The following is a 27,752-nucleotide window of genomic DNA, read 5'->3' as shown; positions in this document are numbered from 1 at the left end:
GCATTTTTTTCTTTTTCTCCCTTACCCTAGTCTGTCCTTAAAAATGCCAGCTTTTATCTAGACTGAAGCTAGGAGAATCAGACATGGGAAAGAAAGAGTGCAGAAAGACAGACAGAAAAGAAAATATTCTTAAATTTCTCCACCTCTCTTCTCTTCTAGACAGAAGCAGACTGGGCAGGATTTGGAGGAGGAAGGGATGAAAACCAGATAAGTACCTAGCCAAGAGCAGTCACACAGGTACTTCTGGCATCACAACAGCTGCCTGTATTTACTTTTTGGCACTACCCATTCGCATCTGGTCCATAGCAGGACAGGTTCACGGTGGGGTTGAAAGCCACTGCTCTGACAGGGAGACCATTTGTCTACCTAAGCCATAAGAGTTGAGGGAAACAAATATATAAGAGTCAAACGTAGGCACCAACCTACGTGAGTTTGGTTGGCAACAATTAACAGTTGTGTGGAGTCTACAAACTCCCAATCTCTCCGCACGGAGAAAATAAAACAGAAGCTGTCAGACAGCTACGGCATTGCAGACAATTTGTCTGATCAGTACAAGGTTTTTAACACTGTATTTTATGTAGATGTGAATATGCCCCAAAAAAGTAATTATGGGCTTTACTTGGCTAAGCACACCTAACGTAAGGGTTCGCATCAGTGGAAGTATTTCAGCTGTCCCCCTCTATCACTGGATCTGGCGTAAAAGGTTTTGGTGAAGACACTGCATGGGGCCAGCAGCGCGGATGGCACACTGTGGCCAGCCAGGTGTAGTAGCTTATGCCAAGGTTAAGCAAATAGACACAGAGGGTTGTTCTTTCCTTCTGTGTTTCACTTCACTTTTATGTTTGAGAACTTTGTTATTTCATTTAGGAATATTTACTTTTATGTTGCACTGTTTCCTTAAGCTACTCACTGAGAAGTTTGGTACTTATGGAAGAATGAATCCAATAGATGCATGTGGACCTCAGCCAGGCTTAGTCAGCACAACACTCAAACCTCAGCTTAGGCTGCTGCACAATTGAGGTTCATGGATAGTTCTCTGTAAGATTATTTTCTTTATACTAAAGAGAAGACAAAGAAAAAAAGAAAAAAAATATCCTTCCTACTGCTAGGATAGAAAACTGTCTGTCTATCTCCAAGAACTAACAAACTGAAATTTTATTTTAATGCCATTCTGGGTCCTTGGCATGAACTAAAGGTCTTGGTCTACTCACTTTTGAATCAACACAGAATGGAAAGATAGTCCCTGCCCTGAAGCCTTCAGCTTAGACAGTAACCAGAATCTCCAAAGCTACCAAGTTCAACCGATGCTTAATTCTCCTTTCTGTATGGTCTGACTCAGTGTCACCGTGACTGACGGAAAATTAGGTGCCGAGATGACCCCCTCCCACCCTAACCCAACAGAATAAACAATATTCCAAGATCAAACAACAGGACACACACCAGCTGGTTTTTCGCGTGTCTAGCCCCAGCCTGTCAGGATAAAAGGCCAGCCTCTATGAGATTCTCTCTTACAGGAAAGCTTTATTTCTGAGCCTCTGGACTACAAAACAACCCTGGCAGCCACTGCCAGCAAGCACAGTTCGCACTTTTCCAAAGGAATAAAACAGAACTGATCCGTCCGTCTCCTGAGCCAGTCCTGTAGTTGCAGATCAGGACTGACAGATTAATGGATATGCTTTCTTCTGCACATCTAGCAAGAAAAAAAAAAAAAAAGCCAGTTGCACCTGTTAAATTAACTCACTCTCTTTAATCAAAGCTTCTTTTAATAATTAAAACTGTTCCCCTAACTCCCATCTTTCTGATGATATCAGACTGTCTGCTTCATAAACAGCTTTTGACTCATAAATAACAACTTTCTTCACCAAAGAAAGAGTGATGATGGTGGACTAAATATAATTAGGGTATAATGAATAGTTAACAGACCTAGAAATGCCTTTAAAGAGACTTAAAAAGCAAAGCAAAACCCTTTAAATGAAGAAAAATATGCTGCATTCCCAAGTTGCCATGCTGGGCCAACGGGCGGGGAAGAAGAAAAGAAAAGAAAAGAAAAAAAAAAAAACAACCAAACCCACGGATAATGAAAGCAAGTGAGCACATTTAACTAAGCTTAGTATTGCCTCCCTGCTGCATGCAATCAGCTGTGTCCATCGCTTTGATGAGACTGTAAAGATTGCATCACTTACATCTCAGCTGCAGGATTTTATGCCAGACTTACCGAAGAAAAGCAAGCAAACAGCACGGGGGTTTTGTGCTTGCTCTGTGTTAGAGGACAGCACTCCTGTTTTAACTGAGCCGCTACGGAGATATTAACACGCTGCTAGGGGAGTTTGTGAAGCGTAACAGGAATACGACACGGCGTACGTTAGCAGCGGCTTTCATAAAGCAAAGCAGAAGCCACAAATACACAGAAAGCTGATTAAAACAGGCTCTGCGGGGTGACTGTGGAATTGAGCTGCTATCACTCCACTGGAGAGCTTCCTCACCACGGAGCACACCAGGTACATCGGGCTCTCAGGCCCACGGCCCCGTCTCAAACACGAGACCCAGCTGGCGTAGCTGTGAGAAGCCCACGAGGGCCGGGGCCTGTGCGTCTCCTGCCAGTGGTGAAAGGCAGCTACGGAGCCATGACTCTTCAGCAACACACCGGTCTCCCACTCCAGTGAGCCCCGGGCCCACACCACAAGCCTCCTGCCCATTTTGGGGCAGTTTGCGTGCCTGGAACACTGTTAAGGTTTTGTTTAGAGGTTTTAGAACCTTTTTAGACCTTTAAACCTTTTAAAGCCTTTTTTTAAGAGGTTTTGTTTCACTTTTGTTTAGTGAAACACCCTCATGAACCTGGCACGCAGATGTCCGGTTCAGCGTGAAATGGCTGACATTGTGGGCTTTTCATAGCTGTTACTGCATGGGGGGAGGAGAGTTAAAAGAAGAAAAAAAAAAAAAAAAAAAAAAAAAAAAAAAAAAAATCAGTGGAAGACAAGCGTCCTCACAGAGATCTCTGCTTCCCATCTTTATTTATTCAGTTTAACCACTACATAAACACCTTCCAGTTGCCTGCAGAGTACAACCTCACTTGGGAGAAAATTGGATCATAACTTCAGGCTTTGTAATTGCATCAAACATTTTATAAAAGCCACTGATAATATTTATTTAATAATGCAGCCAGGAAGCTGATTTTCTTTTTTAGACCATGGGAGAAAGCAAGAAAAGCCAAAGCTAACATTAGAAAGAAGTCTAATCCTGTCTCCAGAAAATAACAGCAGCAAAGAAAATCTCTGTGCAGATCTTGTGAGCATGAGCTCAAAAAGCGCTGTCGAATCATAAGCTGGAAAATGTATGATGCTACGGAGGAAAACCCAGGAGCTGGAAGCGTGATGGAATGAGACAGGTTACGAGCTGAGAGCTTGTCTGTGCGAAGAAATGAACAGTCAGTGCTAGTCTAAACAAATATGCCTGCAAGTCTTTTTTGGAACACCTCCCTCCCTTTGGGACAGCTTCAGTCAAAAATAAAAGTGACTTTGGGCAGGCGTAATTCTTCTGGTTTGCTAGGAAAAAACCCAGCAAGACTGCAAAGCAGCTGCTGTGGTTCCTTTCAAGAGCCTTAGCGAGTAAGAATGACATGGGATGAGAACGACAGGGCTTGCGGCAGGGGCGGCCAACGCCTGGTCCGCAGCCGACATAAAACCGGTGTCGTGTGCTCCGGCTGGCAGGTTCAACAGCACTCCTGTGCCTGTGTCTGGCCTGGGCCGAGTCAGTGCCATGAGATGATTCACCCTGAGTGACACAGGGCGCTGAGCTACTGCTCCTGCCTCCCTGTGAGCCGTGGGCTGGGTGCACCAGCAGAGAACAGCACGGATAACAACGCAGAATGAAGGGGTTTGACCCAAAACAAAACCGGAGAGTCTGGAAGTGGGCTACAGAATCTGAACCTAACGAGTAGGCTGGCTGAAAGCAGGGGCATCAGGAAGTATGTTTATGCCTTTGTAGCACTGTACGCCCACTTTGCACTCTGTTTTGCTATAAATGACAGTACAAGTGCGGAACAACAGGGAATCAGCCTCTGCAGTATACACGAAGGCTGGAGTCTAGATGCAAGAGTCACACTAAATTAACCTAGGCATGTAGATTTATGGCTGAATTATTGTGGCTTGGCAATTTGCTGTGCTACGGTAATCGAGTTTGTGCATGTTCTCAGCTGGTGGCAGATGTACAGTAAAATGCTCTAGGTTACATTCCTTCATTATGTTTACATTAACATGCCTTCCTCGCACTTGCTGTGAGCTAAGATTACGCAAAGAGTGATTTACTGGGGCTCAGTTACTGCACGGTAACCTGTTCAGCCATGGAGATACGCCGGTGTGTCCCAGCCCACCCATCAAAGGAACCACTCGGGTCTACGAGACAGTTCTCAAGGCATCCTGTACGAAGCATGTCTGATTGCCTTTTTGATAAACAAGCTCAGTAAATTACTTCAAAGACAAAACCAGAATCACTCAAGAAGATTATAGAGTGAAATACTAGGAACTGGAACGTGATTCAGAGAGATCAGTGAAAGGGGAAATGCTAGGAAATTCTCCCTTCTTAATTAAAAAAAGCAAAGTGAGGTTTTCCACGAAGCAGACTGATTTTGAGACGCTCTTCTTTGCCCAGCCAGTCTGACAAAGAAAGGCTGTCTAAATAAAGCAAGGTGCTTGGAAACATATTTAAAACCCAAAGCCTCGGAGCAAAGCCGTCGCCGTGCAGAAACAATCACTGCCTTCCACCTAAGGGAAGGGCAGCGGCGCAGCGAGCAGTGGCACAAAGGCTTTTACTTGTTTCTTTCAGGATCTGTCTAGTAAATATTTTGAGTTTTCTCCCTTTTTTGTTTGGCTTTTAGACGACTAATAGTGGAAGAAATTGACAGCCCCGGTCTGAGCAAAACCAAACCAAACCCAGTCCCTCTGGCTGGTTAGACCTTTCAGGGAAATCTCTCCTCTCTTGCTGCCTGCAGGCAGAAACCTCTGCTCTCTGGCTGGCAGATGCAGTAAGCAAGGAGGAAATAAGGAAAAGAAAATCACTGACAAGAAGAAGGGGAGCTGTGATTCCTAACTGAAGAACCATCCCTTACAGACCTTTTCTCTGTTCTCATGTTATTTGATGGTGGTGGTTGTTTTTCTCCCTGTTAAAAATGCCTCAGCGTGTTCGTGTCCTGTGACATTTTCCTGTATTCACCACAGTCCCTAGGGATGAGCCATAAACAGAACACAACTGTGTTCAGTCAAAAGGAGCAACATACTGGCCAGCAAACGGACCTACTCAACTCTCCTGGGAGAAATCACGCTGGGCGTTAGACAACAACTATTTCTCCAAAATAAAGGCATGTCGGTTTCAGCAAAACCTTTGGGCAGACTGAGGTCCTTTACAAAAACACAAATTAATTCCCTGAACTCCTTATGAGGATTCCCCCCCCCCCCCACCCAGGCCCTGCTTGGAGCAGACAGAAAAGTCTGTCCAAAGAACAGCAACAAAATATTCACGGTGATAAGAACACCACTCCTCTGCCTTACTAAGAACTAAGCTTGTGCTGAAGAGCAGTAAAAGTGCCATGGCACGAGTCCAGATACGCCCCAAATTTAAATTCTATCACAGCTAAATTCCATCAGTATCCATAATGTTTCTCTCTTTTCTGAAGTAATAGTGCTGTACCACAGGATTAACAGCAGTGAACAGACTCATTTTATCTTTTATTGCAGCTAATTATCATACCTCTTTATTGTGGACCTTAGCCTAATCTTCCTTTCTAATTGCTCCAGATGGAGATGGACTTGCTAATGTGATATTTCCTAACTAGTAAGGTTTTTTGGGTGGGCTTTGTTGGTTTTTTTTCCCCTCATTTTTAATTTTAAATTCAGAAGCACAGTTACCACATATCTCTAAGAGGGAGAGTCAAGTCATGTTCTGTGGGGGCTGGCTAAGCCTTCTGTCCATTGGATGATTTAGATCTTTTATCCTTTTTTCAAACCATATTAAAAAAAAACAAACACCCCAAAAAAACCCCAAAAAAAACCCAAAAACACCAACACAGAAGTGAAGCACACACTTACTCATTAAATAAATGGTAATTCATTATAACTGCATGTTAGTTATGTGATTCACAAATTGTCTCAACTGAATTCTACTCATGCAACTCAGTATGTCATAAAGGAGTATTTGTATTCTAGAGATATTGCAGGCAGAAGAGCAAAAAAGCTTGAGGATATTTATTGCAGGAGTTCACACATGTCCCCCTTAATAAGGGATATTAGACAGAATGGCATCGTAATGAAGTCAGAGTTAAAGTCTTCACACTGATCCCTCGTGGGAACCGGCTAACTTAAGCTGAGCATAAACACAGGCTAATTCATCAAATGGTTGCACATTTGCAGGTTTGGGATGCCAGACCCCAGCCTGGTAACCCATGTCCATGAACTCCAACTCCGTTGGGTAAATCCGAGCGACTCTGTTAAAGAAAAGCTACTGCATCGTGTCCTTGCAAAGGCAGAGCAATTTGTTAACCGCAGCAGTGCTCAGTGACTCATAAGAGCATCAGCAGTCTTTCCTGCTAAGCACACAGAACACAGCTTTTGAACATGGATACAATGAGCAACTGCCTCTCTGCATCATTGTGTGATTAATTCTGTTCTCGTAGGGTTTTAGTCTATTTGTAAATCACCCGTGCAAGAGAGTTCAGCCCATGATCCAGGGCTGGTAGCATAAAAATGATGGTGTTCTGTGTGCTTCTAGTTGGGACTGATTTATTTTTAGGTGTAATTTTTTACATCCTTATTTAAACTACAGCAATGAGGAGAAAGATTTTTAAAATAAATAAATAAATAAATAAATAAAAGTGACTTCAAGTTTAAACTGTAACAATAACGCAGTGGAATGAATTGCCCTTGGAAGTGATCTCTGTGACTGATAGTTTTTAAGAACAAGTTAGAGAAATCTGCTTTGGGGATGATTTTATGCAGAGGGCATACCATTCTCAAGGTTCCTTCCAGCTATATTCAAAACACTGCTCTTGGCAGCACCAATCACTGCCAGAAAAAGAGATATCTACTTTGAGTAAAGACATCATCCCTGATTTCTTCTGGTTTTCAGTCAGCTAATCTGTTGGGCTAGCAGTACTCTAAAGAACAGAGAATTATTATGGATTCTGTCCCTCGGAGAAGGTTTGTACAGGACAGCTAAGCCTGCTTCTCCCCTTATTTCACACTGCCTACTCTGAAGGCAGAACAAGACATGTCCGCACTGAGGGATGGGAATCCTCTTTCTCCAAAACCCTAGTATCAAGTCAGATGCGTTGTGGGGGTTAGTTTGTTTCTTTTTGTTTGGGGTTTTATTGTTCCCCTTTCCTTTCCTCTGCCTCAGCAAGTGCGTTTTAGGCCAGAATTTGGCAGAAGCGACAAGCAGGGGTTGCTGGGCCAGGAGAGGCTGCAACCCAAACACGAGAGAAAGCATTCACAACTTTTTGCTGGATGAAGTGGGAGATCTGCAGTAGTCTGGCAATCACATCAGCCTTTTGTATTCAGGTCAAGAGAGGCAATCTCTTTCTCTCAGTTTAACACTGCCAGCTACTCCAGCCATTAACTCCAGTTCACTCATCTGTCTTCTCTGCTCTCATCCTGGCCTGCATTTTTATTGAATCAGGTGGCAGCTGCATCCTTCCACTACACATCCCACCCAGAGACAGCAGTGACCAGGTTAGGTGACCACCTCTAACTGCTTGCTGATGGGGTTTATTGACAAATGCAGCAATCTGACTGTAGAAAGAGCACAGATGTGCTCTGGCTTTACAGATGTGCTCTGGCTTTGTTCATACGAGGCAACTCTTGTACTAGGCAGGCTTTCTCCTTTGGGAGCATCCCTCTGGCGTTTCAGCATTTCTGGGATTTCAGCCCAGCTCCAGCCAGAGGTGCAAAGAAGCCGTTTTCGTTAGACGAGGCAGGCTAGCTCTGGGGGCTTACCCTCCATACGGGAAACGTCCCAAGGACGGCTCCATCAGCCGCTGGCCACCCCCAGCACAAGGCAGCTTCTGCTGGGAGGCAGCGTTACGGTTGTGAACCCCTGAGGTAGCCTGTGTTGCTTACTACAGTAGAGATATAAATCTCCTCTTTCTGGGCCTTGTCTGGCTACAAAAGACTTTTCCCAAGGCCAGAGAGGATGTGGGGAGCAGAGGACTGAACTGCCAAAGACATTCTGAACCATGGTAGCTCCTCGCCAGGCTGCCTCTATGCGGCTGTAACAACGCAAAGCGTTGTCAGGCTTTAAAAACAATCATTGTTGGGTTGTGGTTTGTTTTTTTTTTTTCCCCCCCAATAAAAATAAGAGAAAGAGGGATTATAACTAGGCCAGTCGCGAATCGCAGAAGAGAAGGGGTTCATGCTGTGCTCCACACCAGAATAAAGGCATGCAGCAGCTGAGGAAAGGATCAAAAGATGTTAAACTTGCTGCAGATTAAATGCCTGGTAGGAGAAAACAGCAAGCGCTCCTTGATACCCAGTCAGAAACTTCTTTCCATTACTCTAATGGAAGTTACCTCACACCTGCACGCAATGCTAGAATGGGGTGTAGAGATGGTTTCTGAAATAATACACAATTTTATTGCAAAGGAAGAAGACGAAAATACTCCCTAAAGCTGGGGAGTAGCACAGATAAGTGCTGGATAGCCTGGACAGAGAGCAGCCAAAGCAGGATTAATTATGTCAGGCCATGAAAAGCTTGTGAAGGGAGTAAAGAATGTCTTCCACTTATGTACAGATCCCACAACCACCTCCTTGTAATAATAAGAAATACACAGAATTCACTATTTCTTCTTACATTGAAATCACCCCCTCCTACATTCACATCATCACTGTCAGAAACATCTTGATTCTCCACACATAAGGGGCTATGTGGGAAAGAGATAAAAACAAGTATTTCTGCTAAAAATAGACTTTTTTTCCAAGTTGTATTTATTCAGATCTCTTTTCCTCCAAAATGTAGGATTATTTTAATTTAGTTGCATGTCTACGTAATTCCAGTACTGCCAAACAAACAAGCTGTAGTCACTGGGAAGAAGGAGCTTTCCCCTCTTCAGAGTTCCCACTGCTGAGAGAAGGCTGCTTAGAGACCAGACACTGGAAACACACCCAGGAGAAAGTACTGACTTCCAAAGGTTTCTGTTCTGGAAATCTACTGCTTTAGAAAACTTTATAGCCAGTTCGACTGTTTTGCTTAGAGTTGAAGGCTGCTTGATCTGAAGCTGTCTGGGAATAACACAAGGCAGCATCGCACACACACAGTGTTTGAAGATCCATTTATGTGATAAACTATGTCAAGCAATTTGGAGACAGCAGGGAACGAGAAGGTCAAGGTTCAGACAAATTTGGATCAACTGAAAGATCTTACACCATGGTGGAGACAGGACAAAAATTATGTAGTCCGAGTTTTAATGACTGTAATTTTTAAAAATGAGAACAGCAGACAATAGAGAAGGAAAGCAGTGCACATTTACACGCAGACCCGTGGGATCCCAAGCAGGAGGCGCAATTTGAGTGACACTGCGCTATGACCATATGATTTTATGACCAGACTCATACCGATAGAAGAGATGATTCTGCAAGCGAGACGTGACTGGGCATGCAGGTAGTACCTGGGATGGATTCATGCTGAGAAAGTACTAGAACGCTTTGATTCCTTCCCAGAGCATGACATCCACCTGCCTACACTGAATTAGTGCAGCTGTCTCTTACAGAGGGAAAGCCTTTTCTTTCCCTCGCCCCCTCCCACTCTGGACCACCCTCCTACCAGGCTATGCAATAAAATGGAATTATCTGAAGGGCAAGAAACACTGCAATCCTTTCATTCTCCTATCTTTTGTTATGAATGACTTCACAAATAAAACAAGAGGAAGACAGGATGCTGGGAAGACAGTTTCTAGAGCTGGACTTGTATTCAAAATCTGGGAAACCTTGAAATGCTAGAGATCTCATTCTAGCTGTTGTGAAGTGCCAACTGTGAGGCTTGATTCTGGCTCAGAGCTTCTCAGGGCTGCACCAATCGAAGCACTTTTCTTTCAGGCGACTGATGAATACAGCTGTAAATAAAAGGGACAACAAAAGGAAATACCTTCTTCACATGAGCAGTTTCTCCTCTTCTCAGGAAGAATTGATCTTCCCTTCTCCCATACTTTTACTGTGCTGTCTGTTTCGACCAAAGCTGCCTCAGGGCAAGAAGCACTGCTACTTGCCCTGTACTTGTACTTACTTCAGCATCTGCTCTCCACCCTGGAGCCTAATCCCTCACAAGAATCAATAACAAAAACAGCAAGAGAAATTCCAAAGACCAGAAGATGAACAGATGTCTGCTGCAGTGAGATCTGTTAGGAATATTTTTCCCCAGCAAGACTATGTTTTTCTACATTCAAGACTGTTCCTTTTTCTTTTAATGCTATTTCCCAAAGAGTCCTTTTGATCAGTGAATTAGGAGGGACAAATTGCAGAACTGCTGGAGAACCATAAATCATGTACTTGTGAGTGGTGGTAGTCCTCAGTTTAGAGAACAATCTCTTCTGGAGAGGGTAGGAGATAATAGCAATGACTTTCCAACCCCTTCCTCTAATCTTGTTCCTAGGAAAATCATGAGACTTGTCTCTTAGTGCATACTAGTCATAAATTAAAATTAACCCTCCTCAAGCCAGATTATTTCTTCCCGAAGAGAGCTGTAGAAAGTCAAATATTGCAAGAATGCAGAATCGGTGAGAGACAAGCCTGTTCTGGTGCCCCCTCTTCATAGAGGATATGCCATTTCCTTTTTCCCCCAGAATAATCCTGCTGTCCCACAAGATTCATAGCTGCCCTGTAGCACTTGTGTCAAAGAGGCCTCAGAGGCCAGTTCTGGCCAGCCAGCAGAAATTCTAGCTGTGATATTTGCCTTCATTTCAGATCAGAAACAAACAAACAAAAGATGCTAGAGCACTGTCAATTTACATTGAGCATTACTTTGAATCCAACAGTATTGAAACAAAACCATGTGATGTTTGATCAATGCAAAACATGAATGCAAACAGAGAGATTTCATTTCAGAAGATTTGACTGTAAAGAGTTCCCCACAAGAGACCTGAACATTTTACTGAGATGCCCACCAAGCATTTGTATAATGACAAAAGCATCTCTCCTGGAAACAATTTGTCCATCAGAAATGTTATTGCTGCATGCTACACATGACAAATCCCCACTTGCTCACCTTCTGGCAGGCTGTAAATTTCTCAAGTGAAAAATTGTTTACAGCCAGATACAGCACTGTGAAAGCAGACAGCACTCAAGAGATCAGTAACAGTCCTAACTTTCACCTCTCTGGTAAGAACGTGAGGCACAGCAAGACTGTTCCTTGGTTCTGCTGATATATTTGCTCTGAACTTAATTTATTTGTGTTACCTTTGTTGAGAACCATATGTGTTAGAAGTCACACCCTGGCCATTTCCCCAAGGATCTCCCAGACAGAAGCGCTGGAAACCAAATGCAGGCAGCTCATTCGGTGTGCCCGAACTATACGACGGTGAATTAACAGAGCGCGGAGCGGCAGCAGAAAGGGCTGACAGGAATCGGATCAGTGGTGCCTTCAACCCAGCACAGAGTGCAGCAGTAAAGCAACGGGAAATGGTGCTGTTCTGTATATTTTTTTTTAAAGCCAGTAGATTTCCTGTGGTTTAGTCTCCTAACCAGATCCATACAGAAATATGTTAAAAGCTCCCCCCTCCCCGGGTGGTGGCAGCAAGGGTTTCATTCATTAGAGGCAAACTGCCCGAGAGTGCAGTCACTTCTCTTCCCGCAGAAACACCTTGCGCTGGAGCAGCACTTCCCTTCCCCAGCAAGACAGAGTGAGGAACACCACGCTGTTCACCCAAGCAGCTTCGGATGCCTCAGAGACGTTATTTTTGTGAGGCCTAAGGGTCAACAGTTTTGGTCTTTTGAGGAGTCTAAACTGCACCCAAGAAACAAGCTGGTTAGGAGATCTGTGTCCCCTTACTGCTCCCTTCAGAAAGACACAGCTGACACGCGCTGCCTCGGCTGTCAGCGTTGGCAGCTCTCGGTTCGGAACACAACATAATCATCAGTATATTCATCAGCAGGGACAAAAGACTAAAATGCATCTGAACAAGGGAAAAAGGTGGGGGGTGGAGACCTGTGATTAATTTTAGAAATAAGAAGCTGCAAGTCGCACAGTCACAAAGCAGAGGCTGGAATGCAGTTTTCCAGAGTTTGTAAAGACTCATTTAATTTCTATAGAAACTGAGCAGCAAACAGGTAATTTTCTCTGCAAATTGCTTCTATCACCTCTGTAAATGCTCTGCAAGAGGAGTGTATTTCCCTGGTGTCTTTTTAATCCCGTTATTTTCATTATAAATTTAATTAAGCTCTCCTAGAGAACATTCTATGACATATGAGCTGAGTTTTGTTTTTCTGTCAGAGTGGTGACAGAAGTGAGCTGCTGAATTATGTGGCAATTGGATTTCTTTTTCCCATGTAAATATTCCAAATGCTATTAAGCAGCAGAGGAATTCGCTTTCCCCAGCTGAATCAATACAGCTGAAATTGAGAGAAAGAGCGGTACAGAAAAGGTCCGAGTGTCTGAAGCATGCCTTCCAGGCAGTCCTCTCCTCCTCTGGAGATGCCCCCAGCTGCCGTGCTGCAGAGCATCTCAAGAGCAGATTATCTCTGTGCAAATGAAGTAAATGCAAGCAGCTGTAGCACCACAGCTTCAAATGCACCACTCTGCTCAGCAGAAGCGAATCCAGAGGAATATCCTACCCTCCGCTGTGAAACTGGCATTGAAGGATCCTCCCTGGGTTAGAGCACAGCTGAACATCGCTTCCTTGTGATGTTCCTTTCTGTGCCGGCCCTCAACACAAGATCTCTTCATTCCAGGGAGGATTCTAGGTGTCCTCTGTTTTGCTTGGGACTGGTTACCAAGCAACACACGCTGTATTCAGCGGTGTGTTCCAGTAGAAGATAACTTGAATGGGACACTCGTTTTGTCTCTCTTTGCAAATTCTAAAGAGAAGATTTATTCTAGGCTAATTCCCTGCTTCCAACATACTGCTCATTTCATACAGTTAGTTGACGCGGTGGGATAAAGTTTATCAAGTCGCAGGATTACCAGTGTCCTGAGTGACACAAACCATGGCTGAAGATATTATTGTAATGATATTATTGTAATGGCCATTTATGTTACAGAGGTCCTCAAAACAGGACCTAGGCTGTCTTGAGTGAAAAACAAATCCCCGCTTTCTCCCCCCTCCCAGGTCTCCATTTTAACCAAGTGACAGTTGGAACATCTGCCGTTGTTCCTGTCTGAGCAGCAGCTGGTGGAGTCACTGACACAGTAAAGCCAGAAGTCTTGCAGAAGCTCAGCACTCACAGCCAAGTCCACGTTTCTGAAGACCCATACCACCTGCTTCCTGTATTTCAGCTGCAGGATTTTCAGAATGGGAAATTATCTTCAAAAATAAAACCCAAATCATCCTTACTGAATAATTAAACCTTTAATGCCTGTCATTGCTCAGCATTTATGAGATTCTGGTATCCTAAATATTTCAATTTTGCTTCCTGAGAAGAGGGGAAGCTAGAAAAGATCCCATGACATTAGTTGACATCAAGGTCAAATAAGTAACACCACCACCATACTGACACAAAAAAAAAAAAAAGTCCATTTTCCATATCACATCAGCACCTTCCCCAACTGCTTTTCTGTTTTTCTCCTCACCTATCACAAATGCTATCACATGTAGGAATACGGCGATCAGCAACGAAGTGCATACATACAGATTAGGCACAGGGAAGTGAACCATGCTGCTTTTAATTCTCATGTCTCTCAGTGAAAGCAACGATTGTGATCAAGGCGGACAAGCTGGGAAACACGCACTGCACACAGCAGGCAGAAGTCAGTCCTTCCTGCCTCACTTCGCCCACCGTCCCGCCCCATCTGCTACCTGGTGATTAAAGGGAGTAAAAGGAACACCAGAAGCTCCTGTCACAAGTTTGACCCCCTTAGGAGCACATATTAAAAACAAACAAACAAACAAAACCAAAACCCACCCAAAACAAACAAACAAAACAAAAAACCTAACAAAAAAAAAAACCCCACATAACAAAAACAAACAAAAAAACAAACACGCCCCTTCCTGGACTTACTTCAGGTCCCACTGAGGTTTTGGGCTGTTATTTGAGCTGCTGGATTTTTTTTTCCTTCTCTATTTTTAAGACATTATTAGTATAGGGAGACCAGTATTCCTGTTGCCAGTCACATCCATCATCTTGCAGAATTTCAAGCATCACTGCTAAGAAAAACATCTTCAAAGAGATATTGGAGCAGAAATGTCACACCAAGGGAGAGCTATCTGTCTACGCCTCATATTTCTTTAATGTTCTGCCTTTGACAGCTTAACAACAGCTAAACAGCTCAGGACTCAGCAAGAGACTTCCAGGCTGTTTGAGTATGAGAAGTATGACATTTTAATTACAGGCGAAGCTTCCGATTTGGTACCAACACCCCTCTGTTTGAGGCCAAGCACGAAGAGCGCCATTTCCGCAGCGCAGCACGTGGCAGCGGCTGCAGGGGTTTGAGTCCCACTCTTCCCACCAGAGCCCCAGCCACCGCTGTGGCCAGTGCTTCTAGTCCTTTCCAGAGGAGAAACCGCCTGTGGTCTCCACCCCACGCAGGAGCCACTACCAGCCTCGCAGGGCAAGCTCAGGATCATCTTAATGTTTAACACAAAAGTGACACAAAACAGGCTTCACACTAACTTTTTCAGCAGCTTCTTCCTTCTCTCTCTCCCCTGCACACCCAGATCTGTGGTTTCTCCTGTCTGCCGTGTCCTGCGAGTCTCAGAGCAGATGTCTGACAGCTGTTAGGCTGGCTGAGCCACCGGTCTCCCCGTTGTTCTGAACTTAAGAGAAAGGATGCTCACTGTGCAACCCTGAGCACAATCTCTGGAGACAGCTCGCTGCTGCCCAACTGCAGGTAAGCAAAGAAAAAAAAAAAAAAAAATGCACTTGCTTCAAAATATTCCTGTTAAATAACAAAGCTAGGGCGCCTCATGAGAATGTCTGAATGTGAGGTGTTGAAGGACACTCTTACGTGAGCAGAGTTCAACTAATTCCATGGCAAGTGTTACTGTGAAGGAATCCTGCCCCTGAATACGTGCAGGGTGTTGGCCAGACATCCATGCCCAATTTTGCCATTGTTGATGATGTGTAATGCAATTTACCTTCAGCATGCCACAGAGTCCGAGGACGTAACTGTAACATCAGCAAGATGTGTGCAAAGGTATTGTCTTTCTCACTTTCCTGTGACATAAAGCCATCAGAAATAGAAGATATTAGCCACAACCCTGCTATCTCTATCATATAAGTAATCAAACTCTCTTGAATGCCGAGCTCACATCAAGGCACAGAGAGAGCAGACAGAACAAGAACTGTATCACTTCACAGAGCTTAACAATTGTGACTCGTTTCAGTGCATTAAACTGCAGGCTTTCCCTGATTAATAAGGAATGGATAACCCCACCCAGGCACCTGTGTGTGAAAGGTCCATTGGAGGAGAGCGGCATTCTGAGAGTCACTTGGGACCTCGGCATTTTGTGTTCAATTATCTGCCTTCTCTCAGCTCCTTGGGCACTGACTTAATGCCAAAGATGTCATTATCCTTCCCCTCTTCCACTCAACTGATGAGTAGGAAAAAGCACCAGCAGCAGAACAGCCTCTTTCAAAACACTGCCTCTCGCCATGCCCTGGACTGAAGACAGGGCACATTTAGCAGCCAACTCTGGGAAACAGCTCTGGATTTCAGAGCTAGGCTTCAAAGCTAAACAGATGGCTTCATCTCTTTGGCAGGGAAATACTATAATGGCTAAAAAAAGAACGGGGACTGTATTGAGCAAGCGAGGCTCCCGCGTCATCTGAAGGGCAATTCTGCAGATGCTCTCCCTCTGCACGGTGCTCCATTCTTACAAGAGTGAACATCATCCATGAACAAAAACTAAACTGAGTTGTCTGAAATTATCCAGCTTACGCATATGCAATCTTTACATCACACAAGGTGACCCTTGGGGAGCTACAACCAGGGAAAGAAAGGAAGGAAACAAAGGAGATACCAGTACAGGTGATGGAAAGTTCACTCCATATTGTACGGTGGGCCCAAGCTACACAGGTCCTTTATTTCAGTTATATCCCACTCTGTACATCCCCATTCCTCCTCCATCCCTTTGAGTGTTTGCATCATAAGCTAACAGGTGGACAGCATGAGCAGGTAGGCATTCTCAAGGAATTTCTGAGTATCTCAAGCTTGTTATTGTTGCAAAAAAGGGTACATATTTAATCTCGCTGCAAAATAAAATGTCACCAACATTTCAATTTATAACCTGCACAGCTCCTTGCTTCACCAATGGCAAATGCTAAAAATGAAACATTTAATAACCCATTTTAAAATATTTTTGAAAGGTTTTGCTTTGGTGTCAAAGCATCATGAAAAACAGAGTTCAAATATATTATATATTAATATTTTAAGGTAACGTAAGAAGGAAAGTGAAATTAGTAGGAGTTGGGCTTTTTAACCTTCTCAAGATCTGGATGTTATCCGGCAGCACTTAATGAATCACTTCCACATTTTTCCATAAGCAGCATCATCCATTTCCCCACAGAAAATAATTCAACCGAAAACAACATCAACTCTACTCCTCCATAACACAATAAAGTTACTCTTGCACACAGCCAGAAGAAAAACCTTTTTGGCATACAAAAACTTTGGAAGGTTTCCTTCAGGATCTGAAGGCAGATAATTGCAAGGCCACATTGCACAGATACTAATTATATTCCCAGTGTGCCAGGCAAGGTACCGGACCCCCCATTCAAGCAGGAGGCAAGCCTGGAAGCCAAAGATTTCTATGCCCTGCAGTAGGAAGGGAGAGTAAACGGGGCAGCTTCCTGCCTTTGTGGTTCAGGAAAGGACCTTGCTCCCACACCTGCTGTTCGCCAGAGCTGCGGCTGATCAGTCCCTCCTGCGGAAGAGCGGCCCATAGCCTGCCCTTGGGGATGCAGGCTGCCCCGCGTCTCTACCAAGCTGATAATGGCATCCTCATGGCACATTCAACTGGTCAAACATCAAAAGGAAAACAGATGCATGAGAAGGGACTAAGAGATTTTTTAATAGCAGGCATTGTCATTACAGGCATTCCTCCTGATCTTTCATTTAGCGTAGTCCAGAGAGCTTCAGTGGGTTAAAGCTGATCTGCGAAAGAGCATGCTATATGAAACACTGCAACACAATTATGACTCACACATAGCAGTACAGCTTAGTTCTCACAGAGCGCTTTAAACCTGACGTTCTGGTCTGTCCTGATCAAACAGCTGCCAGCTTTTCCTGGACACTCAGCATTTCTCAGACTCACCAAGCCCAGAGGAAGCCACTGAACAGAACCTCCCTGTACTAAAGCAATTCTAGTTGTTGGCCAGAGCTGAAAAAGAACTCCCTTTCATGTGCCATTCACCCCTGTTTGCATGAGGTACAGAACCAATCCAATATTTCTGAACAGCTAAAGCACCAAAGGCGACACTGGAACGCCAGCAGAGCAAACAAGAACAAGTATGGATGTTCAGCTAGAGGAGACAGTCTCCAGCACAGTTATATTTCTCTTCAGCCCGAGCACCGCTACTGGAGCTGCAGCAGCTGACTGTCGGACCCAGTAAACCTATTTGTCTGGAGCCCACCATTCCCTCACCGTAGGAAGCAAATTACATGTTTGCATTATTGCTTCACCTTGCTTGCTGGGACCTGAAGCGCGCTGCACGCACAGACTTTTCTATTTCTCCATCTACAGAAGACAAACAGCAACACTTGCTAAAGCAATGACTCCCAGCTAATAATGTCCATCACAAAAGACACATCTTCTCCCCTGCAGAGCTGTGGATTATTTGTTTACATTGCAGCCTCTTTCCAGATAAGATGATGAAAGCAAGCCATCATCCCAGAACATTTTGGAAGCACTTAGCGAATTACAGTAGGATTACTACACAAATGCTACTTATTGTGACAAAATAATCAAATCCATACAGTTATACATTCTCCAGAGAAGTAAGCAAGCTCTAGAACACCCTTCTGATGGAGACTGAGAATTATTTCCCAGCAGAGACATGACTTAAACCCTTATCTGAAAACAGCCAGTTCTCTTGTATATCAGCTGTTAAGCAACAGCTTTTCTTCAGGGCTAGAAAGCCTCCCTTGCTCTCCAGCCAGCAGACTGAGCGACCCATGCTGCTACCTAAGTTACTGTTGAGCTCTTTCCTTGATTCTCAACCTCTAAAAACAACCCCCACAAACAGGACCGGACACAAAAACCAGGATGCATTTGCCATGAAGCCTGTTCCGCTCACCCCCAGAAACACACAGAAGCATGCTTTCAGCAGAAAAGATAGAATCAAGACAACTTAATTCAGTACCTTAAGCAGCACTCTCCAGAAGACTCCATCTTCCCAAAGACTACACAAAGGCTCTTGGGGATGAGCCTTTTAAGCTAACACCTGCACCTGAGTGTTATAAGCCCCACCTGTCCATGAGCACAGAGTAAGTACCTGCTAACTTTCCCAGCTGCTCAGTGCTCTTAAAAAAAAAAAAAGAAAAAAAAAAAAAAAAAAAAAAAAGAAAACCAAACCAAACCTAAAAAAAAGCCAGCTATGAGAATTTGGAGTAACCCGAATTAGATACTGCTTTTCTAAGCAGGAACTCTTTCAACCAAGCTATGAAACTCCCACAGCAGCATTTTGTAGTTCAGACTGGAGGTTATTGGGAGCTCTCATGGCAGGGGACAGGATTCAGAACTGCACCCACCTTTCTAATGACAGCCTCGGTGTTTAAAGGCTGAGGCGTGGAGGCAGTCAATAAGTAATGGGAATGCTTAGGAAAAAAGCTCTTGGCTCTGTTTTCCTGGAATTATGCTGGAATTTCTTTTCTCGGTTTTGCATTCATTTAAATACTTTCTACTGGTGATTTTTCTTCCTCCTTTGTTTTTTTTTAATTCTTATTATAAAAATGAGATGTCAGAAAATCTGACACATTGCTGTACCATATGCTCAGCGTCTATTTCCAGCAGCAGGTGAGAATCTCATGATTCATTCCTACCTGTGCCAAGGCCATTTTACACCAATCTGCTCTGTAGGGAAACACGGAATAAAAGCAACAAAATCTGTGGAAGACATGTATATCTGGGTTGCTGTGCACAGTTTCAGCATTGCCCATATGAAAAGAGAGTACGTATCTCCATTTCCCTCCCTGCACAGTAAGACTTAAAACAGGAAAGCATTGCCTAAAGCCAGCCTCACCAAGCTAAAATGTTCTATAAGCTTGGTCAGCCCCTGGAAAACAATTTGTTGGCTTCCTTCTGCAGCTCCTTTTTCTTTTCCTCTTTTAGTCTTCATGCTTAGAAACTTTTATTAACAAAAAAAAAAATCAAAAACCAGTCTTTTCCTGTAATCGTCAGGTGACAGGATGTGGTGGTTTAAGGGATAGCACCTGATATTGGAAAACTCAAGTCATAAGTTCCACATTTGATGAACCTACAAATCTGTCCTTCCTGTAACAAATTTAGGTCTTGAAATCTTAGCATCATTCGCCGGAGTCCTGCTCCCTGACTTATTCATCACGGAGTCCTTGCCTTGAAGTAGGGTAATGATGTTTTCTCTCTGATGTCTGATTGCCAACTGGAGGGCTGTACAGCCAGTGATATCTTCCACATCAAGCAGAGCACCAGCCTTGATCAAGGTCTTTACGATGGCCATATTGCCCTTGAGGACAGCAAGGTGCAAGGGTGTCCAGCCCACTTTGTTCTTTGCGTTGACATCCGCCTTGTATTCCAGGAGATTGATGACAGTCAAAAAGGAGCCCCGCTGGACTGCAAAGTGGAGAGGGGCCCACTCTGACTTCTCAGCGATGTTGGGATCTGCCCCGCATCTCAATAGCTCACAGACTACTGGCTCATCGCTGTAGCGAGTAGCCAAGTGCAGCGGTGTCCAGTCCATGCTTCCTTTGGCATTCAGTTTGGCGTGGCTGTCTTTTAGGAGGTGGATGATTTCAATGTGTCCTTTGAAAGAAGCCAGGTGCAGGGGAGTCCAGCCTTTGTCTGTCTTGAGCTCCACATTGGCTCCGTACTTGATGAGCTTCTCACAGATGAGGTATTTCCCCCTCACCACAGCCAGGTGCAGGGCACTGTAATGATTCTGATCCAGGCTGTTGACAGAGGTCCCATTCTTCAGCAAATAATGGACTACCCTGAACTTCCCCCTCTCCACAGCAACATGAAGTGGGGTTCTATGGTTCTTCTGCTTTTTCTCCAGGTCCGCTCCTTGACTGGCAAGCAGTTTCACCAAGCTGACGTGTCCAAAGCACGCTGCCACATGGAGGGCAGTTTTCCCATCAACCTCCTGGGTGTTGGAGTCGGCCTGGCGAGACAGCAGTACTCGGGCCACGTTCTCAAAGTTGTTCTGTGATGCTAAGTGCAGAGGGGTCCACCCATCATGTTCTTGAGCATTTACCTGTGCCTGGTGGTCCAGCAAGAGGCGTACAATTCTGTCATCCCCGTTCTGAGCAGCGAAGTGAAGAGGTGTCCAACCATCATCATCAGGCATATTGATGTCCGCACCATGCTCCATCAGAAGTGAGCAGATCTCCGGCGACCTCTTCTGAACAGCCATAATGAGTGGGGTGTAGCCACAGACTACCTGGCTGTTCACATGGGCTTTACAGCTCAGGAGAAACTTCACCTTTTCCACATTTCCCTGGATCACCATGAGGTGAAGCAATGTGAGGCCATTTTCATGGACTCGAGAGATTTCCTCAGACAGGATGTCCTCTGGACTTTCAGCCTCACCGTAGGAAGGTGGGATACGAACCACCTGGTTATCAGTTTCTAAAGGCAGGGGAAACAAAGCAGGAGAAAGGAAGTAAGACTGTGTGAAACAGCTTGGTGTGCACAAGATGGGCGGGAGAGCATGCGCATCTTCAGAGTACAAAATTAACTAAAAGGCATTTTAGAGATAGGGAATATGAAATGAGGCAAGATTGCTATACGCAGTCTCTTAGAAAGCAGTGAGACATTTGGCCTCTCCCTCACAAGAACCTGCTCTTTCCTCTCTAGTTCATTTTCCTTAACTTAAAGAGAAAAGTCACCCACATGGAAAACTTTCTTAAGCCACATCCTTATCACTGGAGAGCAAGGAAATAGGCTATCTTTTGTAGGCTTTCCCTTCTTTATAGAATCATAGATTCATATTTATTTTTGAATGATAAAGAACTCCCCTACTTACCATAACTTCTGGTTTCTCGAGGGAAGGTGAACTCTTCTTTGTCACTCTAATTTGCAGGAAAGGAAAAAGAAAAAGCCGTGAGACGAAGTTGCTTATTTGCATTCCATAATGTTTGCAGGGAGTTCTTTTTTTCTACTGCTTGAGAATTTTGTTTTATCATTTGAGTGGTTTTTACCCAATCCTGTTATTGCATCCAAAACTCAGCAGAGCAAATCATGACACTAACAGGAATGCAGGACCCTGAAAATGATCTCTGGACATCAATGAGATCTTCCTCTTCTTACTCATTTGCTCCCAAACATACAGATATTCTACTTCCTTATTGCAGCACGTGCCCATGGCAGCATCCCAGCTAGTTGTTGTCTTTGTTGTATATGGAACCCAAACACCCCCACCTCCTCACTCCTCTATCCTGAGTGCACAGCCCTCTTGCTGACTGCACAAGTAGGCAAAACCTCAAAACAGCAACAGTTCTCAACTGCTACTTCTCCCTGTATCAAGCTGACTTCTAGGCATTCCTGTAGCTGGGCTAAAATTGTGACTATCCCGAAACTTAATTTTTTTTTCTCAGAGAAACACAGAGATTTAACACTTTTTTTTTTTTTTTCTTTCTATGAGAGTTCTTTAAACTGGAATGTCCTCAGTTCCATGGAGCTGAAAAATGGTTGTCTAAGCACACATGCCAGTACTATGAGGAGAACCCCCATGATTCTGTGTCTGCTTGAGCTTCTTTTAATGACTGAGACTCACATGATAAACCCACTTCACCTGAGCACGTAGAACGAAGGTCTTCCTCTCGGACTGTCTATCATTTAGCACACTGGCCAGCTTGCTACATTTATTTGCAAGTTTCCTATCCCCATAAATGAATTACAGATGTACAATCTAAGCAAACACACTGCGCAAAGGCTGCTGAGGTGCGCTTGTCGTCTGAGGATAAACAGTGATGAGAGAGGAAACATTCTCAAGAAGTGGTAAGAACAGGGAAAGGACTCAGTGGAATTTCTTGAATGGCACTGGGAAGCCTTCCTCACCTGCTGGTTCCCAGAGATGGCAGGCTTGTGGGACATCTTCCTAACAAGGCGCTCATTCTCTGGATCTACGACAAGGCTTTGTATCAGGGACAGCAGCATGTCTGTTTCTACAGGGATATCTACCAGAGGAAAAAGACTGTTAGCGGTGCAGACTACCCAGATGTTCAGAACCCAGTCAGTACCCAAGGTTGTGGAAGTCTTCCACATGTCCTCCACATGGGGAGGAAGGAAAGAGGGAGAAAGAGGATGTGTTGACAGCACATGGGTCCTAAGCATTTCCAAGGCAACAGGCGATTTATTTTAACTGGCAAAGAGTTATAAGTTATTCCCCCCTTGTTAATCCATGCAGCTGACCCTTGGCTAATCCGTGTCACAGTCAGCTACTGTACCGGTAAAGCTTGGCCTTTGCTTAGGGTCTTGGTCCCAACACCTCTTCATCAAGTCAATCATCTGCTGGCATTCCCCTGGCCAATCATCGCTGATGGGTTCCAGGCAGGGCCTCTTTCCTGCTGCAACCTTGACAATAATGGCCATCATGTTGGCTCCTGAAAAAGAGCAACGTGCACTGGGCTTTTTCTCTGTGAAGACGGCTGTAATAAACATTGAATAAGTGCAGAGCATGTAAGAAGTGTTCGTATTTACCTGCGTAAGGCTTCTTCTGCATAAGTACCTCCCAAATGACAATTCCAAAGCTGCAGGCAATGAGAGATCATGAGCAATCACTCCCATAAGTACATGAATATAAAATTCACTTATTGCTTTCATCTTCTTGAGAAATGGGAAAATTAGGACAGAAGTTCTTCAGGATGGAAGGATTTCATCCCCCATGCCAAAAGGACAAGTTCTTATGAACCATCACATACATCTCTGACGCTTCAGCGAAAGGATGGGTCTGGTGAATGAGGGACTTTTAGAGCATTTCCCGTGAAAGTCAACGTCTGAGTGCCTTTTTTTCACTTTATTCACACTGGGTTTTAGAGCCCTTGACTACTGCAAGTTCCTGTGGCCATGCAAATCCTCCTTTGCTTCCCGGGTTACTGTGCAGTGTAGCGGCTAAGGAGCTGACAAATTTCCAGAATGTATAGATGTAGCTTGTGTAAGTGGGCTGCAAAGCACTTTGGCCAAAAGGAAAAAAGTGGAGTTGAAATCTTTTCTATACCCATTACTGGCAAAAATGCAGCTGAATACCGAAGTAGACAAGGAATACCACAGCTGTTTTAAAATCAAAATAATTCTAACCAGAGACTGCTTGAAAGAGCAGACACTGTCTGTTCTGTGCTCTAATCTTACTCCTTTTCTATAATAACTTCCAGCAACCTACCAGGGTACAATGGAACCTAAGGCAATACAGCCTGCAGCTCATACAGGATCGGAGCTGCACAGAGGTGCATCTGGTAAGAGACAGATGATTACCCACAGATAATCCCGCTCCCCCTCACTCTCCACCACTGAGGTTGGAGCACCACATGTCACCTCCAGCGTGCTCCCCACCAAGGACATCAGGCGAGGCAGAGAGACAGAATATAAACACAATGAGGCGACGTGCCAGTTTCTCTCGCTCTGTGAAAGAGCTAACACTGTGGGACCTCTGGACAGAAAGGCAGCCCTTACCTGTACACATCGTATTTGACTCCTGGGGGCTTGCTGTTCTGGAGAAACATTTCTGGAGGGATGTAGCTCAAAGTGCCTCTCAAAGCAGAGCTTTCAATATATTGCATTCGGCTAGACTGCTCCATCCATTTTGATAGCCCGAAGTCTGAGATCTGCAAGCAGAAAAAATGAGAGCCTCCCCCATAATGCTCACCGTCTCACCCCCCCATTATAGTAGCTGGGAGATACCTCAGTCCTTCATGATGAGGTATAAGGAGGTGCCTAGCAGCTGAAACTTGCTAAAACCTCAGTAAAATTGTACTCAGTGCTTTTCACTGAGTCCAGCAGATCAGCATCTCCTCCTAAGTTGGAGCCTTAAGTTCCCAGTTCTGGCACAGATTGCTTGTATGATCTTGAAAATACCGTGTAATTTGTTTACTGGCTGCTTCTTATAAGCCCCACTGGTCAATCTTTTATTGAGTGTTCCTGAAGAACCTAACTTACTAGGATTCTGGATGCATTTGGCAAAAATAACCCTTCTCTCATTTGAGAAATAACCCGTCCCTACAAACACAGCATTAAGGTCATACCTTGACATGCATATTCCCATCTAGGAGAATGTTCCCTGGTTTTAGATCTAAGTGCAGCAAAGGAGGTGTCATGCTATGCAGGAAATTCATAGCCAAGCCCATCTCATGGATAACCCGGAATTTGAGCTGCCAGGACATTTTGTGAGTGGGAAGAATTTTCTCCAAGGACCCTCTCGCCATATATTCCATCACTATCCCCAAAGGGCTGTTGCAGATCCCATAGATAGTGACAATGTGCTGGAATTTTATTTTCTCCATCTTGGTTGCTTCTTCCATTAGACAGTTTATACTGGTTCTGGAAAAATAACAAAGGAAAAAAAAAAATGGAACCAAGATACAGTATCAATTGATTCACAGGCTAAGTTACTGTATAGCATCTTAGTGACATCCTTGCCTTTTTCCTACACCACGTGTCAGCAGGGCAGCCTCAGTGACAGCCTGCACACTGCTTGCAGGCAGCTGGTGTCCAATGGCAAACGAAGCCACAGAGCTTGAGTGCAGAGAGGCTTGCACGGCCAGAGGGCACGCCTTGGCCGCACCTATACCTGCGCCTCTGCCTGCAGCTTTCTGTCCCTGAACGTGGTGATTCGGGTCCCAGAGGGAGTCTAGACATGTCTGTCCGTTGTTGCCAGTTCTGGCAGACCTGTTTCACTAAATCTTTACATTTCCCAGCCTGCTGAACGAGTTGGGGTGCCCAGAGCACGCTGACAGCAGCCAAGCAGTAAAGTGCCAAAACTGCATGTGAAAAGCACGCCCTGGGAATGAATCTGAGCTTCCAGCAACATTAGGTCAGGCCACTAATAGCTCTAAACACAGTTCAGCTAAGCAAATCCACCTGCCAGACTTCCTCTAGCAGGCTCCTCACAGTAAAACATACCTTTGTAAGGAATCTCAAGTATTGTCTTTCCCACTGTGGAAGAAAGGCTTGACACAGGAAGACAGCTGCAACCTGCGGCATAGAGGGTTGCAGATTGATTCTGCCCCCTCCCAGGAAAATGATGGGCATGGAGAAAGAAGTTACTTCTGCTTCTCTTCCTGGGACAGAATGAGTGGGCACAGCCCCTGTCTGCCTCCCTCCTCGCACCCCAGGGGCTGGTGAGAGGTGCCCTGCACAGAAGGTTAGGCTGGATCCCGTGGCGGACCCGCATAACAGAGGGAGTGAAGTTATCCCAGGAGGATTTGCACCTTTAGCACAGATACCTGAGAAGGTACAGCAGGAAGATGGATGTTGGACAAGCAGAGGGAACCCCAAGAAATTAGGACTGTAAAGGAGAAAAACAAGAGTGCCAAAGTGATTCCCAGATACGAATCGGAGTGTTTCAGCCCTCTGGGAAATCCTGTGACTGCCTCTGTGGCTGTATTTTCTTGTTCAGTGGGTTCCTCGTGATTTTTTTTCTCTCTCTAGCCTCAACAGACCTGCAAACTATGAGCCTTTGCAGCTGACAGAAGTTGCGGTGACAGCCATCTTCCAGCCGCTCTGTTTCCTCCTCTCAGGTGATACACAGGTTCAGTGGCATTCACTGAGCACCTGCCCTCCTTGCTTTTATGTGCCCACAGGGACGTCTTCCATCATCCCACAAAAGCCATCTTCTGTTTTGTCCTGACAAGCAAAACCATCCGAGGTTAATGAACTTGCTGTCAATTTGCCCCGTCATTTTGAACGAACAGTGCGAAGCAGCTGGTTATGCACCAAGAATGTGAGCAGATGGAGGCCACCACACCACTGTCTTCATTCGTAGCTACCGACGAGACACACTGTTTTTACAAGCCCACAGACAGGACTGCTAACAACTTTTAAAAGCTCCTCTGAAACTTCTGCCTCCCTTACCAGATAATCTGTGCAGGTGCGCTTTTTTCAAATCACTGAGTGGCCTGGAGAAGCTTTCGGTTTTGCATCTGGGGCTTGTACTTAGTGCTGACAGATAAACCGAAACCATATTGTAATACGCACGAAAAGGCTCATGACAGATTCATATGCCGTGCACTCAGAGATGTTCTCTGTGGGTAGTTGTGCATTAGACAAACTGGACGCTGACGGTCTGCCTCTCACAAATGTGGAAACCTTTTAAAGCACGTAGAAACAGCCACTGAACAATACCCCCCAGATGCACAAGGCTACAGGAACCTTACAAGCCCCACGGAAAGGAAGGATTTCGGGCACAGCCGTAGTGCGGGATAGCATGGTCTTGCCTTGTAATCCAGAACTCACAGGGGTTACCGAAAAGTGTATGTCAGGCTGCTTGGACATACGTAAGGGGTAGGAAAGCCTTTTATAACACTACACTGGAGTGCAAAGTTGTTTTAATGACAAAATAGCATAACTGCAGTCCTTAGGAGACCAGTACAGTAACTAGTAAAGGCACATGTACTGTTAGATATTTTTCCCAAACTCAGATTTTCAGATGTAGAGAGGAAAGAACAAGTCTGGAGGGTAAGGCAAGCGAGGGAGCCGAGTGCTTTACAAGCCCAGCAAAAACAGCTGGAAATTCTCTATCCTTCAGCTTTAAACCTGGTGGTTTTAATGACTAATTTAGTTGAAAAGATACCCATTAGTCCCACTGTCCAGTGAAAGCCGCAAATAAGTAATCAGGCTGCTTTTATCCACATGCCTGTGTTTAGTCTAAGATGCCTACTTCAGCCTCCAGATTTCAATGCTAATTGTTCAATTAAGCGCTCCTTTCCCACTTGCACATGCACATACACACACAAGAAAGAAAGAGGTACAACTCCAGATCACCAGTGTTTTTTTCCACTCCCTTCGGATACCAAAATCGTAACTCCCCAGGGAGAAGGAGCCACGAGAACATTTCCTTCAGAGCTGTAGCACGAATCACTGTAGATGGCTCTAACTGACAGTTTGAACTGCTGAGCTAGAAGAGAGCGCACAGTTACCTCTCCACGCTGGAGTCCTGCAGCAGGTACGGCGAGCATTTCACTGCATAAACTGTTCTCCACCTCTTGTGCTTGACTTGGTACACATGCCCAAAGCCTCCGCTGGCCACTTTAACCCAGTCTTCTTCAAAATCCTCCTTATTAAAAACAGTTAAGCTGCTCAGTTGCCGGTCTTTCTCCGAAGTCATGACAGAAAAGGCAGCCTGGCTGGCTGCCTCCTGCTCAGGCAGTATCAGAGAAGAATAAAGGAGCTCTTCCTCCTTGTGACTTGCACAGGGAGGTAGGGAGTTACCTGA

At 44.8% G+C, this 27,752-nt stretch overlaps 1 protein-coding gene across 1 annotated transcript; it reads right to left on the bottom strand.

Moving 5' to 3' along the window:
• Positions 1-19,604: 19,604 nt before the first annotated feature.
• LOC104478890 (ankyrin repeat and protein kinase domain-containing protein 1) lies at positions 19,605-27,644 on the bottom strand. Its single transcript, XM_086766288.1, has 8 exons — positions 27,457-27,644; positions 24,565-24,859; positions 23,996-24,147; positions 23,027-23,076; positions 22,774-22,929; positions 22,385-22,503; positions 21,351-21,396; positions 19,605-20,953 (listed from the first exon to the last, which is right to left on the bottom strand). The coding sequence occupies exons 1-8, from the start codon at positions 27,642-27,644 to the stop codon at positions 19,605-19,607; spliced, it is 2,355 nt and encodes a 784-aa protein (XP_086622414.1).
• Between the last annotated feature and the right edge of the window lie 108 nt (positions 27,645-27,752).

This window comes from Chlamydotis macqueenii, chromosome 24, assembly GCF_036417535.1.
Source record: "Chlamydotis macqueenii isolate bChlMac1 chromosome 24, bChlMac1.mat, whole genome shotgun sequence".
Classification (NCBI taxonomy): Eukaryota; Metazoa; Chordata; class Aves; order Otidiformes; family Otididae; genus Chlamydotis; species Chlamydotis macqueenii.
This window is presented reverse-complemented; position numbering and strand designations above follow the sequence as displayed.

Excerpts from the sequence above, each read along its gene's own strand:
- LOC104478890 (XM_086766288.1), bottom strand. The coding sequence starts at position 27,644 with ATGACTTCGGAGAAAGACCGGCAACTGAGCAGCTTAACTGTTTTTAAT. Across the intron at positions 24,860-27,456 it reads CAGGACTCCAGCGTGGAGAG|AACCAGTATAAACTGTCTAA; the intron begins GTAACTGTGCGC and ends TTATTTTTCCAG. Across the intron at positions 20,954-21,350 it reads TCGAGAAACCAGAAGTTATG|AAACTGATAACCAGGTGGTT; the intron begins GTAAGTAGGGGA and ends CCCTGCCTTTAG.